The sequence below is a fragment of the Puma concolor genome, chromosome D3, assembly GCF_028749965.1.
Source record: "Puma concolor isolate L17-30 chromosome D3, mPumCon1.1.hap2, whole genome shotgun sequence".
Lineage (NCBI taxonomy): Eukaryota > Metazoa > Chordata > Mammalia > Carnivora > Felidae > Puma > Puma concolor.
The window spans coordinates 46,022,356-46,036,324 of NC_141678.1; the positions used below are offsets into that span (position 1 = coordinate 46,022,356).

A 13,969-nucleotide genomic window follows, 5' to 3' on the forward strand; every position below is an offset into this window, starting at 1 on the left:
TTCTGCAGGTTGTCTGCTCTTTGCCCTCCTCCCAAGCTCAGCACATGCCGCGGTTAGGGGCCTGTTCCTAAGGAGGAAAAGCATCGCCCCCACCCATGGCTAATGAGAGTTTAAATAGAGGAAACAGAACGTTTTGGTTTTAATTTTCATTCAAGTATGTAATCAGCCCTTCAGAAAGAGAGAGAGGGGTGTCAAGCCCCCCCCCCCAGCTTGTAACATAGCACTGTGGGAGGAGGAAGCAGCTGGGGGGGGAGCGGGGGCTGGGAAGAGAAAGTGCCTGGCAGGCTCTAGTTCTCTGATTTCACAAAACTCATTTGTTTTCTGGCATCAGTCTTCACAGCTTTACCTTCTCTGTGCACCAGCAACCGTGCACGAGCGCAGGGAAGGCGGCCGAGCGGGAGATGGGTGGCACTGCGCAGCCATGGGAATAAAGTGACTGCACGCCAGTTGTGTTCACTTTCCAGGGCTGCCAGACTGGGTGGCTTAAAACAACAAAAATGTGTGCTCTCGCAGCTCCGGAGGCCACGAGTCCACAATTAAGGTGTCAGCAGGGCCGTGTGCCCTCTGAAGGCTCTTAGGGAAGTGTCACCTCTCGCCCATTCTGGCTCCTGAGGGTGGCCGGCAATCCCAGGCGGGGCATCTTAGGCTTTTGGCTGCGCCACTCCAGTCCCTGCCTCCATTGTCACGTGGCCTTCTCTCCTCTGTGTGTACGGGAGGGTCCCCCAATGTCTGTCCTGATTAAATCCAGCCATTGGTTCTAATGCCCACCCTAGTTCAGGATGACCTCATCCCAACTTGATGACATCTGCAAAGTTCAAGGTGCCACGGACTTCAACACGTTAGGATTTCAGCGTGTCTTTTTAGGGAACACAGTTCAACCGCTGATCCCAGCATTTAAAAGTGTGTTCTTTCTCTTTCGTGTAGGGCATGAGCTACAGAACTAGGGAATGCGGTATTCACTTGTCCCCAGTACCTAAAGTGTCACCCTGGGCTGTGTTCATGCTCATCCACCATTGTTGTGAGTGTGATTTTCTTTAACTTTAGAGTAAACGTTAGTTGCTTGTTTTATGTCCTTAAGAGCATATTTCTGCTATAATGGAATATTCCACCCGGGAGAGAGTGAACTTTCTTACAGCCAACAGAGATGCCCCAGGATTCTGGAAATAGAACAAAAAGCCAGTTTTTGGCATAAGAGGGGACATTTGAGGGTCCAGGATGTCATGAAATATTCCCTGGTCAGACATTGCTGGCTCCGGTCTAAAGGGTCGAGAGTGGATGTAATGACCGTGGTCTGTGGTGCTCTGTTAGCCATGGGGCCCGTTGTGTATCTCCTGGCTATTTGGAACACTCCAGTATCTCAGAGGCAGTGTGTGCCTTTGGAAGCTTTGTGGCCTGAAGCCCTGGTTTCCTCATACCAGAAACACTTTCCTAAGCAAGGAAATGAAGTTTTATGAAGAAGAAAGACAGTGCTCTTCATGCTTCCTGGAAGGGTTTGGAAAATGTTGTCTATCCAGAAGCAGCTCTCCCCATGTGGGCTGCAGCCCTAGGAGATTTTCCCTTTGTTGTTTTATTTTGTTTTTTTGTCTTTTTTTTTTTTTCTTCTTTGGCAGATGTTTGTATGGAAATGTGATCTTTAATTCCTTAAAGACCTATCCTTCTGGAGTCCATTCCTCTTTTGAAGTTACAATCTTTTGTGTAATGCTTTCTGGTCATTTTGACTCCAAGTAAAGTGTTAAATGTTACAGAAAGGAAAATTAGGTGGACTTTCTGCATGCAATTTGGGCATCCAAGAAAATAACTGTATCGGTTGGAGGCCAAGACATGGAGGTGGCCAATTTCCGAAGCCCACTGGAAATGGAGTTTGGCTGTCTTCTGTCATTCTTGACAACTGCCATCTGATTGAATTCTTCCATAAATACAGAAGCACTTTAAGAAGGCAAATAAATCTGATTTTCTTCTTGGACATCACCATGATGATGGAGATTTCCCCAGTACTCACAGAGAGGAAAGCTGCAAATTCACAGGAACACTCCAGCTTTGGGGCATAGCACTTGGTTACGAGGGGCCTGCCTTTAGGTTTACACTGCTCAGAGTTGCTCTTGGAGGAGACAGAAGGCGAGAGCTTGCCACTTGTTGTTATCTGCCTGCTCTGGCTAAGGCCGAAGCCCCTCCTGGATTCAGAGCTACTTCAGGAAACACGTTGGATGCGTACCTGGGAACTCTGTCAGCTCTTTCGAACTCCCCAGGAACAGCCACAAACTTGTGCAGAGCTGCTGTGTGGGTCTCTGCTCTGTATTCCTCCTCTGAACCCTGCATAAAGTGGAAGTCAACAGGATGGTTTAACCCCAAAAAGGAAGGGAAGTGCCCAAAGATTCAGTGGTCCTTATTTTTCTCCTCCCCACTCCAGCTGCTTGAGAATGGTCAACTGTGAAAGGACCAACCCTACTGGATTGCTGGAAAACGTTCCATATTCATAGTTGCTAAACCTGACCTATGTGTTAGAATAACATGTTTTTCTGAATGAGACTCAGGCTGTCAGCCTCTCCTAGACCTAAATGGTGAGGACCACGCAGATGAGCACTCATTTAGCAGAACTCTAATGCTGCCTGTTTGCTAATAGACACATTGTGGTTGGGACTTTGGAAAGAATATTTAATTTCACATGCATTTATGTTCTCTCATTTTCTCGTTCTATTAAAAATGTCCAAACAAATTCAGTGTGTGGGAAGGAACCGTACGTTAGCACAAAGTAATGAAGAAAATGAACTAACACTAAGCCAGTTGAGTTTGCTCAACACATTCCTTCCTCTGTGTTGCAGAAGACACGGATGTTGAGCACCACCAGGAATGGGCAGTTCCGGGCTTTTCTCTTGGGTGGATGGCCGGGGATGGTGGGGGTTGTGTGAAGAACCTCTTTCTGTCTGGAAAAGGGCCCAGGCTGAGCAGAGCAGGAGAGTGAGGCATCGGTGGTGCTGGCAACTCATATCTGGGCTGTTGTGATGGGTCACCCTCTGGCCCCACCCATTCCTAGCCTGGTGACCTGCAGGCCAGGCTGGAAAGCCACCCTAGAAAATGTGGATGAAGGCAGACTTTTTGGGTCTAGGAAGTCCATGAATACCCCGTCAAACCTACAGGAGCAGACTCTTCTAGTAAGTCTTAGAGAAGAGCAAAGCATCAAGGCACATAGTGGCAAAGAGCATGGTTTCAGATCCCCAATGGGTCTTACCTGCTAGTGTGTCACTGTTGGCATGTCATTTACTTGCTCTCTTCATTTGAAGCATTTAGAATGGGGCATCTAATGGATACTTAGTAAGTTTTAAATATTATTATTATGTCTGCTCAAATAAATGGACACAGGCATTACAGCGTCAGGATCTGTCTCTGGTCTCTCCGAGTAAGAGCCCAAGGAGCCTGGTTGCTGTTTCGCAAGGTGGTGTGCTCACAATTTATTTACCTCTTGGCCCTGACGCCTTGGTGGTCCACTCTGTCTGTGACACTTCTGTTCTGGCAGCAGTGACAGGGTTTGGGTCCGTGGTATCTGATGAGAAACCTCTCCCTTGAGAGGAGAGAGACCCCCCCCCCCCCCCCTTGTGAGTGTTATGTGTAGGTTGTTAGACGGCCCGCGTGTGTCATCCCTCAGCTGTCCTGGGAGTGCACCTTTCACATCTTGTGGGCCTGTGTTTTTGTGTTTTTTTTATGTTTATTTTTGAGAGACAGAGACAGAGCATGAGTGGGGTAGGGGCAGAGAGAGAGGGAGACACAGAATCCAAAGCCCGCCCCAGGCTCTGAGCCGTCAGCACAGAGCCCGACGTGGGGCTCGAACCCATGAACCGTGAGATCATGACCTGAGCCAAAGTCGGATGCTCAACCGACTGAGCCACCCAGGTGCCCCGCGGGCCTGTGTGTTTTAGCAGAGAGCTCTGAAGAGATTCAGAATCCAGGGTGAAACCTCCCTCAACCCAAGAAGGTGGTCCCCAGTAAAATCAGTTAATATTTATCGAGTGTGCATTATTTGCCAGGCACTGTTCTGAGGGCTTTCCCAGGATAGACTCATTTACTCTTTACAGCGTTCCAATAGGCTAGTTAGCAGTTTTATCCTGTCGTTTTAGTTGAGGAAACTGAGGCTCAGAAGAGTTTGTCAGTGGTCCGAAGTCACGCAAGGGTGACACAGCTGTTTGCAGCTGGGACTGTTGCTTCCACCCCCTTAACTATGTCAGATGAATCCCCATGGGATGAACAGACAGCCGTGGTCCTGCCTTCCCGGGGACGGACACTCAGGTGCTGCTCTGAAGCACAGCACTGCCCACACTGTTGATGGAGGGGCTCCCATGTATTCAGCCTCTGGACGCCCCTTGTAGAAGAAGAGGGAGGCAGTGGTGAGCAGCCCTCTGTGATCGGTGCACTCCTGGCAGTGGAAATCTGGAGCCAGCAACAGCACCAAAAAGGGAATGAGTAACTCAGTGAAGGGAGAGAAAATGCTTCCTGGGGCAGTGACTTCTGAGCTAGGTTTTGAAGACTACGTAGGAGTTCACTAAGCCTACCAAGTTGGGCATAGCAGGCAGAAGAAATAGCATGCAAAGGACAGGGGTATGAAACAGCAGCGGTCTTTTAAAGGTGGGGGACAGCAAGTCCTTTAGGATGGGTGGATGATGAAGTGCCAAAGGGATGTCATGTTTGTTGAGACCAGAGAGGCAGAAAGAGCCAGAAGACAGGGCCTGCTCTGCCATGCTGGGGAACCCGACTTTATGCTAGGCAGGTCGACAGTTTAATATCACAGTTTTAAAACAAGGGCAGAATCTCCAAACCTTGATACAGTTAGTAGTAGTCGTTTCTCTGGTTGTATCATCATGATTATTGAAGGAAAAGATTACAAAAGTCAGTAAGTTCCGTATCTGATGTTTGTTGCTATTGTGTTAAAGAACGTTAGTTTTTTTTAACATCCTCCACTTGTTTCTCATTTTTTTAATCAGCAGTTGTCTTTGGCAAAAGTTATTTTCATATGCTAGGATAAGTACTTTTTTGAGGTTTTTTTCCTAATATTTTCCTAACTGGCCTTTGATTGCATAAGAGCATAATGCAGAACTGTTTCCAGTAGTTTCTTTATAGCAGGAATGAAAGATAAGACTGATTATGTAATTGTTCCCTTAATTTATTCTCAGAACCTAACATGCTGCCAGCACATAAAAAACCTGACGATCGTAATGGCATCTGAATGTCTCTCTTGCTCACGGTTTCTGGCACTAGTGCTCTTGCATTGTTCACTGCAGAGTAGACAAGGGTGGTTTAAATGCGGCATGACTGTTGGCAGCACTGGGCCCCCAGACTCATGGCTCTGTCTGCTCTGTCTTGCCATGCAGCCCCCAGCCAGGAGCTCTCAGCAGAGAAATGATGCGTGTGTGTGCCTTAGAGACTCTCGCCCGTGTCACACGCGCTAACCTTCGGATGAGGAGAAAGCCATGTACTTGTGCTGTGCTGAGGTTGCATTTTGCAAGGAGCACAGAACACCATCTGCCAGAGGAGGCGGCAGGAGTGTGCAAATATTGCTGTGAATTCCATGAATGCTAAATTGCTATGGTTTTTTTTTTTTTTAATTTAAGAGTGTTCGCATTTAGTTTGTTTGTTTGTTGTTTGTTCTTTTTTTTATTTTTATTTTTTAGAATAGTCCTTATCAGTGGCAGAAGATCCTTCTGTAGTATATTTTCAGTGCTGCCCTATCGTGACAGTGCCCAAGCAGGGTATGTATATGCATGCTTGCTTTATAGTTCTCTGGGTGAAAAGTTGTGACACCTTGTGCATAATGTGGCTACCCTTCCCATTCAAAGAACTTGCCTTGCCTTTAACACTGCAAATTCAGGACTTGTAAACTTGAAAGAAAAAAAGCTCCACTTTCTTTTCAGCCAGAAAGCTTCCTTGTTATTTGTGCACACGCGTGTGTGTGTGTGTGTGTGTGTGTGTGTGCGTGCGTGCGTGTGCGCGCGCGCCCGTGCCGGTCCTCTCCATATTGCCTGCTGTTTCTAAATGTGCATTTTGTCACCTCTTCCAATACTGTAAAACGAGCAACATGGGGACCCACCCCATTCCTCAGGGCCATGTCAACTTTCGGAGAAAGGTAGGTGAGGTAAGGAATCATACAAACCATGTGGACATCCTGCCTCTTTGCATTTTGGGCTTGGGGCTGGGAACTGACCAGGAAGCCAGAGCAAATACCAAAGCAAAATGGTACCAGGAACAGCCCTATGCGATTCACCACAGGCCAAAGGAACGCTTACTTCTCTAGATCAACCAGCTCTTCCTTTCGCTCTGAAGAAAAGTGGGTAAGTGAGGCTTTGTCCTTGCAGAGCCTCTCCTCCTCATTCCCCATGCCGAACTCTGTGCTCATTTCCTCTGAGTCTTGACTGCTTTGTCCCTCACCTGTCACTGCATATTGTGTTTGAGGTCAGGGAGATGCTGATATGTAGGGTAGGACAGTTTACTGCATGGGATGCAGGAGCCTTGTGGGCTGTTGGCCTCTATAAACTAAATGCTGGAAGTGCCCTCTAGACACTGTGACAACCACACCCTACCTGCTCATGACCACCACCCTGTGGGAGGGCAGTGTGGCCTTGGGGCAGATTCACCGTAGTCTGTCTTCCGTGAGCTCTGCCGGTTGCTCCTGCTCATCATGGCTTTCCCTTTTCTACATAGACTTGTCAGACTTCTATCCGTTCAGTTCACTTCTATCCGTACTCTATACCATAAGCTTCGTGGGACAGAAAGTGGCACATTTTGTTCGTGGAATTGTGACTCAGTCATTTATTAGATGTGTCTGAAAGAGCAATGGTAATCTTACTATTGATTGAGGACCTTATGCCAGTCCTTTTCACTCCCTGCATCCTTACAACAACCTTGCAAAAGTAGGTGTTCATGGAAAAGTAACAGCAAATCCTTCGGCTCAGAGGTTCAGGGGCCACCTGGGTGTGGCCAGCAGGGCTGCCCACAGGAGACCTTGTGAGGAGGCCTGCTTTACCTTACCAACCTACTGTGGTCCCAGGTTCGGCTGCACCTGAGAGTAGGCTTATTCCTCATGGAGACTAGATTGTACCAGCTCACGGACCTATGTGTGACCCAGAAGGCAAGTTTGTTAAACTTATTATACAAGTAATGGCCCCAGGGCTCGGATTGTTGCAGTGTGACCAGCTTGTGAGCACATTTCCAGGGAGATCTGAATCAGCAGTGGAAGGCTGTCTAAATATTTCCCCTCACGGCGAGCTTAGATGGTCACTGTGGAGTTAGCCTTATTTCTCTGGGCTGCCCTTGCTAGCCTTTCTGATTGATGTATTCTTCCCTCAGCTATGTTACATTCGTTCATTTATTGAGTGCTTACTATGTGACTAGGTACTGGGATAAACGTAGTGAAACTTGTGCCTGGTTCCTGCCCCCTGGAACTTAAACCAAGGCACGTTGAAATTTCACACATAATTACTACTTCTAATTAAGGCTAAAGATGCTCAGTCAGATGATTGCCAAGTCTTCCTGGCTGAGAACTCATTCAGTGTCTTTAACATAATCTGGCTTCTCTGTGCTTTCATCTTGGAACTGTTTGTGTCTGTTTTCATTCTGGAATGGTGATCTTATTTCCAAATTCTGGGGCCCCCTCACTAGGGTACCGAAGTACTTACCCTGTTTTATAGATAGGACCACTGATCTTTAAGAGTTACAGTCTCAAACATCGACTTTGGGCCAGAATGGGAATTTGAACCCAACTCTGACCAGCTCTAGGACTTTCCCTGACTCACTCTGGCCAATGGGCAAAACAGGCTTCATAATCACAGAAACCCATCTCTGAAATGGAGCTTTTATGGTAACTGCCTCGCAGGGGTTAACTGAGGCTCCTGGGGCAACTGAGTACACAAGGTCCAGCACAGCACCTCACACAAAGAGGTAGGTGGGGCCCGCTTGTCAGGGTCTCCAAATTCTTAAACAGAATGTGGGAGGTCAGCATGGAGAACTTGGGAGACTTGTAGTTTTTTGCTTGGGCAAATTACTTGTCTCTGAGCCTCTGCTTGTTCTTCTGTAGAATGGGGATATCAAGTTACTACCTGTGTTGTTACTTTGAAGATCATTGCATTTTATGCAGAACTCGTGGGAACACATTTAAATTTAAATTACCCAGGAAGAGATCACCCAAACTGTTTGACGTCCTTGTTGGAAATATGTGCGCCCCCCCCCCCCCCCATTTTAACACCTGGAGGAAATCCCAGCTAGTGTGCTGGGAAACAGGTGTCTGTCAGTGCCGCAGTCTCCTTGGCTGCTGCTGACAAGGCCCTGGATGTTTCAGGAAGATCTGTCATAGGGTTACTGGCAGATTCAGCTGTTCTGCCGGTTGGCCCAGATGAAGAAGCAGAGTGAGTTTGTGGGGTCACAGGACATAACCTTTTACATTTTAGATATGAATAAACTCTTTCAAACTTTATAGATGAGGAAACCAAAGTGCAGTAAAGTTAATTTTCTATAACAAAACACATAATCAGATCAATTGCAATACCTAACAGAAAAGAGCATGCCTGTTTCTTTCTGCAGCACATTCTACTTAAATACTCACATGAGAAACTCTGCACACCATTCAAAATACTGTAATTTAGTGGTAAGGTGAAGAAGCGATTCTGCTTTTTAAATTTTTCGATGAGCAGACATCTTATTAGTGAATGCCGCTTAAACTTAGGATTATTTTTCACTAATTATTGGGAAACCACTGTGCTCAAATAATAAAAGTATTTATGCTAGTAAATTACATGCATATATATTTTTACAGTGCTTTAGTTCATGCCTGTAGTAACTAATACCTTTCTGCTGTGGAAAATTCCTTTTATGCTAAGAGTTAACTCTGTGTGACTGGGACACAAATCATAGAATTTCAGGGCTGGAAAAGACTTCAGAGATGACCTGGCCTGGCCTCGCTGCTTCAGAGCTGGGACCCCTCGGGCATGGGGGTGGATGCCCAGCAGCACCAGCAGCACCAGAACCCTGTACTCCAGCCATCTTAACCTGCTGACCTTGTGGTTTCCAGCCGCCACATTTCTTTTGTGCTTCTGCACGTGGACTGAGCCACAGGCGCATGATTATGCCAGGCACGCGTAAACCCCCACTGCTAAAAGGGATGATGTTCAGCTCCAACTTCATCACAAGGAAGTTTTAAAAACAGGAAACTCAGAAGTTCATCCAGTGTGTACTTGAACCTCTTTTACAAGGAAAGCATCTATCAGGATGGCCTTACCTCTTTCTGGTTTTGCTTTCTGGCTTCTCATGCTGCACTGGAGCTTCCCAAGTCTGGCTCTCATATCTTGGCTCGCCCTGCCTCCCACCCTGACCCCAAAGCTTTGTTCTTGGTTTTCAGCTGAACTGAGCACTTAACTTTGGGTCTTGACATCAGTTGATCAAAGCAGACAGGCCAGTCTTAGGAGAGGTTTTACCATTTATTCATTTACTTATTTGTTCACTCATGCATTTTTTCTACCCCTTGCGGGTGCAAGGCCTTGATCGAGGCTGGGAGGGTGTAGGATGAGGAAGACCCACTCTCTAGGAGCTTATTATTGAGCCAGGAAGCCAGACATGTAAACAACCAATCCAGGACAGCTGGGGAGCCACAAAGAGGTGCTACAGAGTGCTTTAACTTCCCCCAAATCTTTATCAAGATCCACATTTACATTGAGTCTACTATCAACAGTAAAAAGCCAAGAGTTTGTTATGTGAGTTTCCTTCCCCTTCCCAATACATTGCCAGCCCTGCCTGTCTCCTGGGTAGAGATTCAGGCAATCCTGCTGCATAGCAGAATTCACTCCTTCACAGAACATGCTGTTCGCCAGGCACACTGTTCTAAGCAGTAGGGATACAGTGGTGCACAGGAAAATGTGTCTTTCCTCGTTACCCTCTAACGGTAGGAGACACAAGGTAGTAAAGACACTGACCATCAGACACAAGAGCAAACAACGAAATGAGTCCTAAGCAGTGTGCAGCTGGAGCATAGAGGAGGGAGTTCAGTGAATTCAGACGGAGGGATCACGGAATGCTCCCCAGAGTTGGCAGCTCTTCATCAAGACATAGAAGCGTGAGGTCTTAGAGAAGTGGGGAAGGACATTCCAGCCTCACCATTGACTTCCGAGGATGTTAGAAGATGGTCTGGCCCCTTAGGAACTTTGGGGGATGTGGGGAGTCTCTGTGATGCTTGGCTTGTTGAAAGAATTTGGTAAAGCCCCAACCAAGTGGGAATCCTGTTGCTGACCAACAGCTAAGTGGTTAGACCTAGGTAGTAAGGGGAAGGGGGTAGGGATAGAAGTGAGCTGTCCTGGGATGTCACTGCCACAGGCCCATCACTCAGCCGCTCCAGGTCTCAGTACAACATGGACGTTTGACCAGACTTTCCAAGGTCCTGCATACGTTGTCATCCTTGTCGATTTTGCTAATGTGGAAGCTGGAAGTCTGGTCGAACGAGGAGTTTATGAATGAGGTGTGCCATTCACACTTCCCATCCACTAGTGATCAGGTGCTTCTGGAGTTCCCCTCTGAATAATTCTCCATTCAATTTTTTTTAAATTTGAGATTTTTTTAAAAAGTGCAGGTCTGGTGACTTCGCGGTTTTATTTGGTACATGGTTTCCTGGTGTAGGCTACAAGGACAGGGGCTTAATCAGCCCAGGGTTGAGAACGGTGTGAAATGTTTAGGATCACTTTGTGTGCCACCAGATTTATACTTCCAAGCTGACAATAGGACCGCTCACTGTGATTTTTAGAGCTTCTGCTTAACGCGGACTGCCCTGGTTATTTAGCAGCTGCCGTACTCTTCAAGCTGTTTTCCCTGCTTTGATGTATAGCTAAAGGTATTTGAGAAAAGAGCCTATTTTCTTAGGAAGAGCTGATAAGGTCAAGCATTTGTGTGAACAAGATGGAGAAAGTAATGTGAGCTGAAGCAGAAGTCATGCTTCCAGTATCCCAGGCACTGTGCTGAGTGCCATCACACATCTGCTCATTGAATCTTTGCGACAGCCTTGTCAGGTGAGTTCTGGGGTTATCAGTTTGCAGTTACAAGGTTGGGGAAGAGATTGGCCTAGCAGCAGTGCCAAGAGGTAAGAGGGAGGGCAGACAGGCTGCAGGCTCCGTGAGGTGCTGTGTTCTCTGCTTTGGGGCAGACAGACCCCATAGGTGCAGGTCCCAAAGCACTGACACACAGCTGAGAGCCAAGTGTGTTTTTCTTCACCGTTGTGGCTTGGGGCCGCACTTGCTGGCCCGGAACTAGTGACAAGAGGGCGACACTGGCTGTCTAGTGTGTATCTGGGTGATGGTGGAGGTCTGTGTATGTGCCACAGGAGAGCCACCTCCTGGGGACGCAGTGGTCTTCGTGCTGGTGGGTGGTGACCTTCCGAAGGCTTTAGAGGTTGCCAGTTTACGCCGCAGCCTGGCTCCTCCAAGGCCAAGCCCCCAGCATCTTTGGGTGGAGCCTTGGGTGAAAATAATCTGTATAATTCCCCTCATCTGAGTGTTTGTCCACTGTAGAGTAGGAATGCCCGTGGAGAGTGGGGGGGTCACGTAATGCAGGTGTTGACATGGTGCGGACACCCTGGCTGTCTGTGGGCATCACTAGGTCATGACCCTGAGTGCTACTTGCTTACATCTCCCCAGTAGCTACCCAGCCACGGCCAGGTCACCCCACAAACACCACCACTGAAGCAATTTAGGGGCTGGTGAGGGTCTTCCTCCTGTCTATATCCTGTGTGGAAAATGCCTCTCTTTGAGAAAGTATGCTAAGTAGTTACAGTCGAGGACTGTATCACAGCACCAAACACGTCCTTGCAAAAGGGTTGGTGACGAGGCTTTTTAAAAATGAAAAGCTTGTTTGCTTTCTTAATAATAAGCTCTTTTATTGTTTAAAATACCATTTGATTTACAGAGTTTGTTCACGTACAACACTTGAGGAAATCCTCTGTTAGATAAACAAAGCGCTCCTAATAACTGTCCTTTGTTCCTGCTCTTCTAGTTTAAGAATTCAGAGTCTTGCCTGTCTCATCAACTCACAGTGGCTCTGATGGGCACGGAGGGGTGGAGTGCAGGGTGGGGTACACTCTGACAACAGGATCCTCACTGACTGTTGTGGGAAGGCCGTGGATTGGGGGGAGGGGGCATTCAGAGAATGTTCCGGAAAGACAGAGAAACCAGTAACAACACCCAAGAGCAGCCCAGTAGGAGGCAGTGCGGCTGGGACAGACATGCAGCCACACTCTGGGCTTCTTTCTGTAAAAACCCTGTTGTTTATGCCTCCACCTACACTTGCCAGAAGTTCTGATCCCCACCCCCACTCAATGTTATTTCCGCCTCCAGCCTCCACATGAGGGCTTCTGCTCCGTAGAGCCTCTGCTGCCTGCGAGAGTCTGGGAAATGGAGTGTTTGGCCTTCCTGGGTACTGCGGGCCAGTCAGTGGTCTCTGCCGTAGTGGCTCACTGAAGAACCACCTGTGGCCAAACTGAACCTGTGGAGGCCACCAAAGGACTCCAGCCCTAACCCGGTCTCAGCCCCAGGAGGGAACCCTCAGGGAAGTAAGGGGTCCCTCCCCCTCACCCAAACATGCTTCACTGAAAGAAGACGTTCTCAGTGTTTTCAAACAGGCATGTAATTTGTAAAGAGATAGAGGAAAATGGCAAAAGGACCAAAAAGACTTTTGCATTTACCCAGATACTTAACCCATTCCAGCGTTCCTTCTTTCCCAAAGTTCTAAACTTTCCATTGGATATCTTTTCATTTCATCTTGAAGAAATGGCTCTTCCTGTACTATTTCTTGTAGTACAGATCCATTGCTTCCAGTTTTCTTTTATCTGAAGATGTCTGTTTCACCTTCATTTTGTTTTTTGTTTTTTTTTTTTTTCAATTTAATGAGAAGACCATGTCTAATCAGACTCCATACATGTCCACCCCGCAGGTGGAAGCAGCCTCCCAGCCCTGGGCCCCAGGCTCCCATTCCCTTCCCCACCCCTTCAGTTCTCGCCATCACTGCTGCTGGCTCCTGACCCCAGCCTTCATCTGTGATTATCATTCAGCTGAGAAAAACCCAACCATAGTCAGATATGTGGGAGCCCTTGCACCCTGGACGGTTCTACTCTTGTCTACTTGTCATTTTTCTGACTCAAAGCTTATCACCCCTGCTTAAGAGCCTCTCAGGATTTTATAGACTAGTCGGCAGATAGAGGGCCTTGGGCTGGCCTCAGTTCTCCTGTCTAACCCTTCTTCCCATGGCCTCTCTTGGCCGTAGCGAGATGCCTGGCTGCGTGTCAGGTTCTTCTTGCTTTTGGGGCTTTTATATATTTGGTGCAAAGTTTGAAAGACTTCCTGCCCCTCACCCCATTTAAGCTTCTTACTGAGATGGAACTCAGATCTCCCCTCCAGGCAGCTTTCTCAGGCCACCCTCACGGTCTTCCTAATGCCCCATCTCAAAGCCCTGCTGAGAGCCCACTTGTGTTCCATGGTACCTATAGGCCTGTCATAGCACTTAACAAATATTTTAACTCCTTTGTAATTTGTCCTCATCCTGCTTGAAGGTGTGGGTTGTGTCTTAGTTCTCAAGGCCTCTCTAGCACTTCAGTGTGCATAGTAGACACTCTATAATTGTTGAATGAATAAGTAAAAACAGTATGTCTGAGGACTGTATCTCTGGGCTTTTGAGAATGGCTAATTTTATGAATGTATCGTTGTGCCAAAAAACGATGGCCAGATTGGCTGCTTCAACAGGAGCAAGTATTCCCTGGAGTCCTCACCCTGGCACCCCATCCCTGTTGGCAACTTGATAGAAATGGTGGTGCTGGATGGGCAAGGAGAAGGAGGGGCCTGGAAGGTGCCAACAAGGATGATCTGTCATGGACCTCTGGGCCCTGCTTTTCTGCAGGTGATGATCACATCCACAATGAAAGTTGCTAAGCCTACAGTGACAAAAGAGGTGTCAGGATACAGGT

General features: G+C 47.5%; 1 protein-coding gene across 4 annotated transcripts in view; it reads left to right on the forward strand.

Annotated features, from left to right (window-relative positions):
- The window catches only part of CABLES1 (Cdk5 and Abl enzyme substrate 1), a 129,213-nt gene that overhangs the window by 81,303 nt on the left and 33,941 nt on the right, over positions 1 to 13,969 (forward strand). For 3 of the 4 annotated variants that reach the window (XM_086682613.1, XM_025931163.2, XM_086682612.1), the window contains one exon: positions 5,658 to 5,735. The exons of the other annotated variant lie outside the window; for it this stretch is intronic. In XM_086682613.1, the coding sequence (XP_086538739.1) occupies positions 5,658 to 5,735 (78 nt within the window). The remainder of the gene's footprint in view (positions 1 to 5,657; positions 5,736 to 13,969) is intronic. 4 annotated transcript variants of the gene reach the window in all.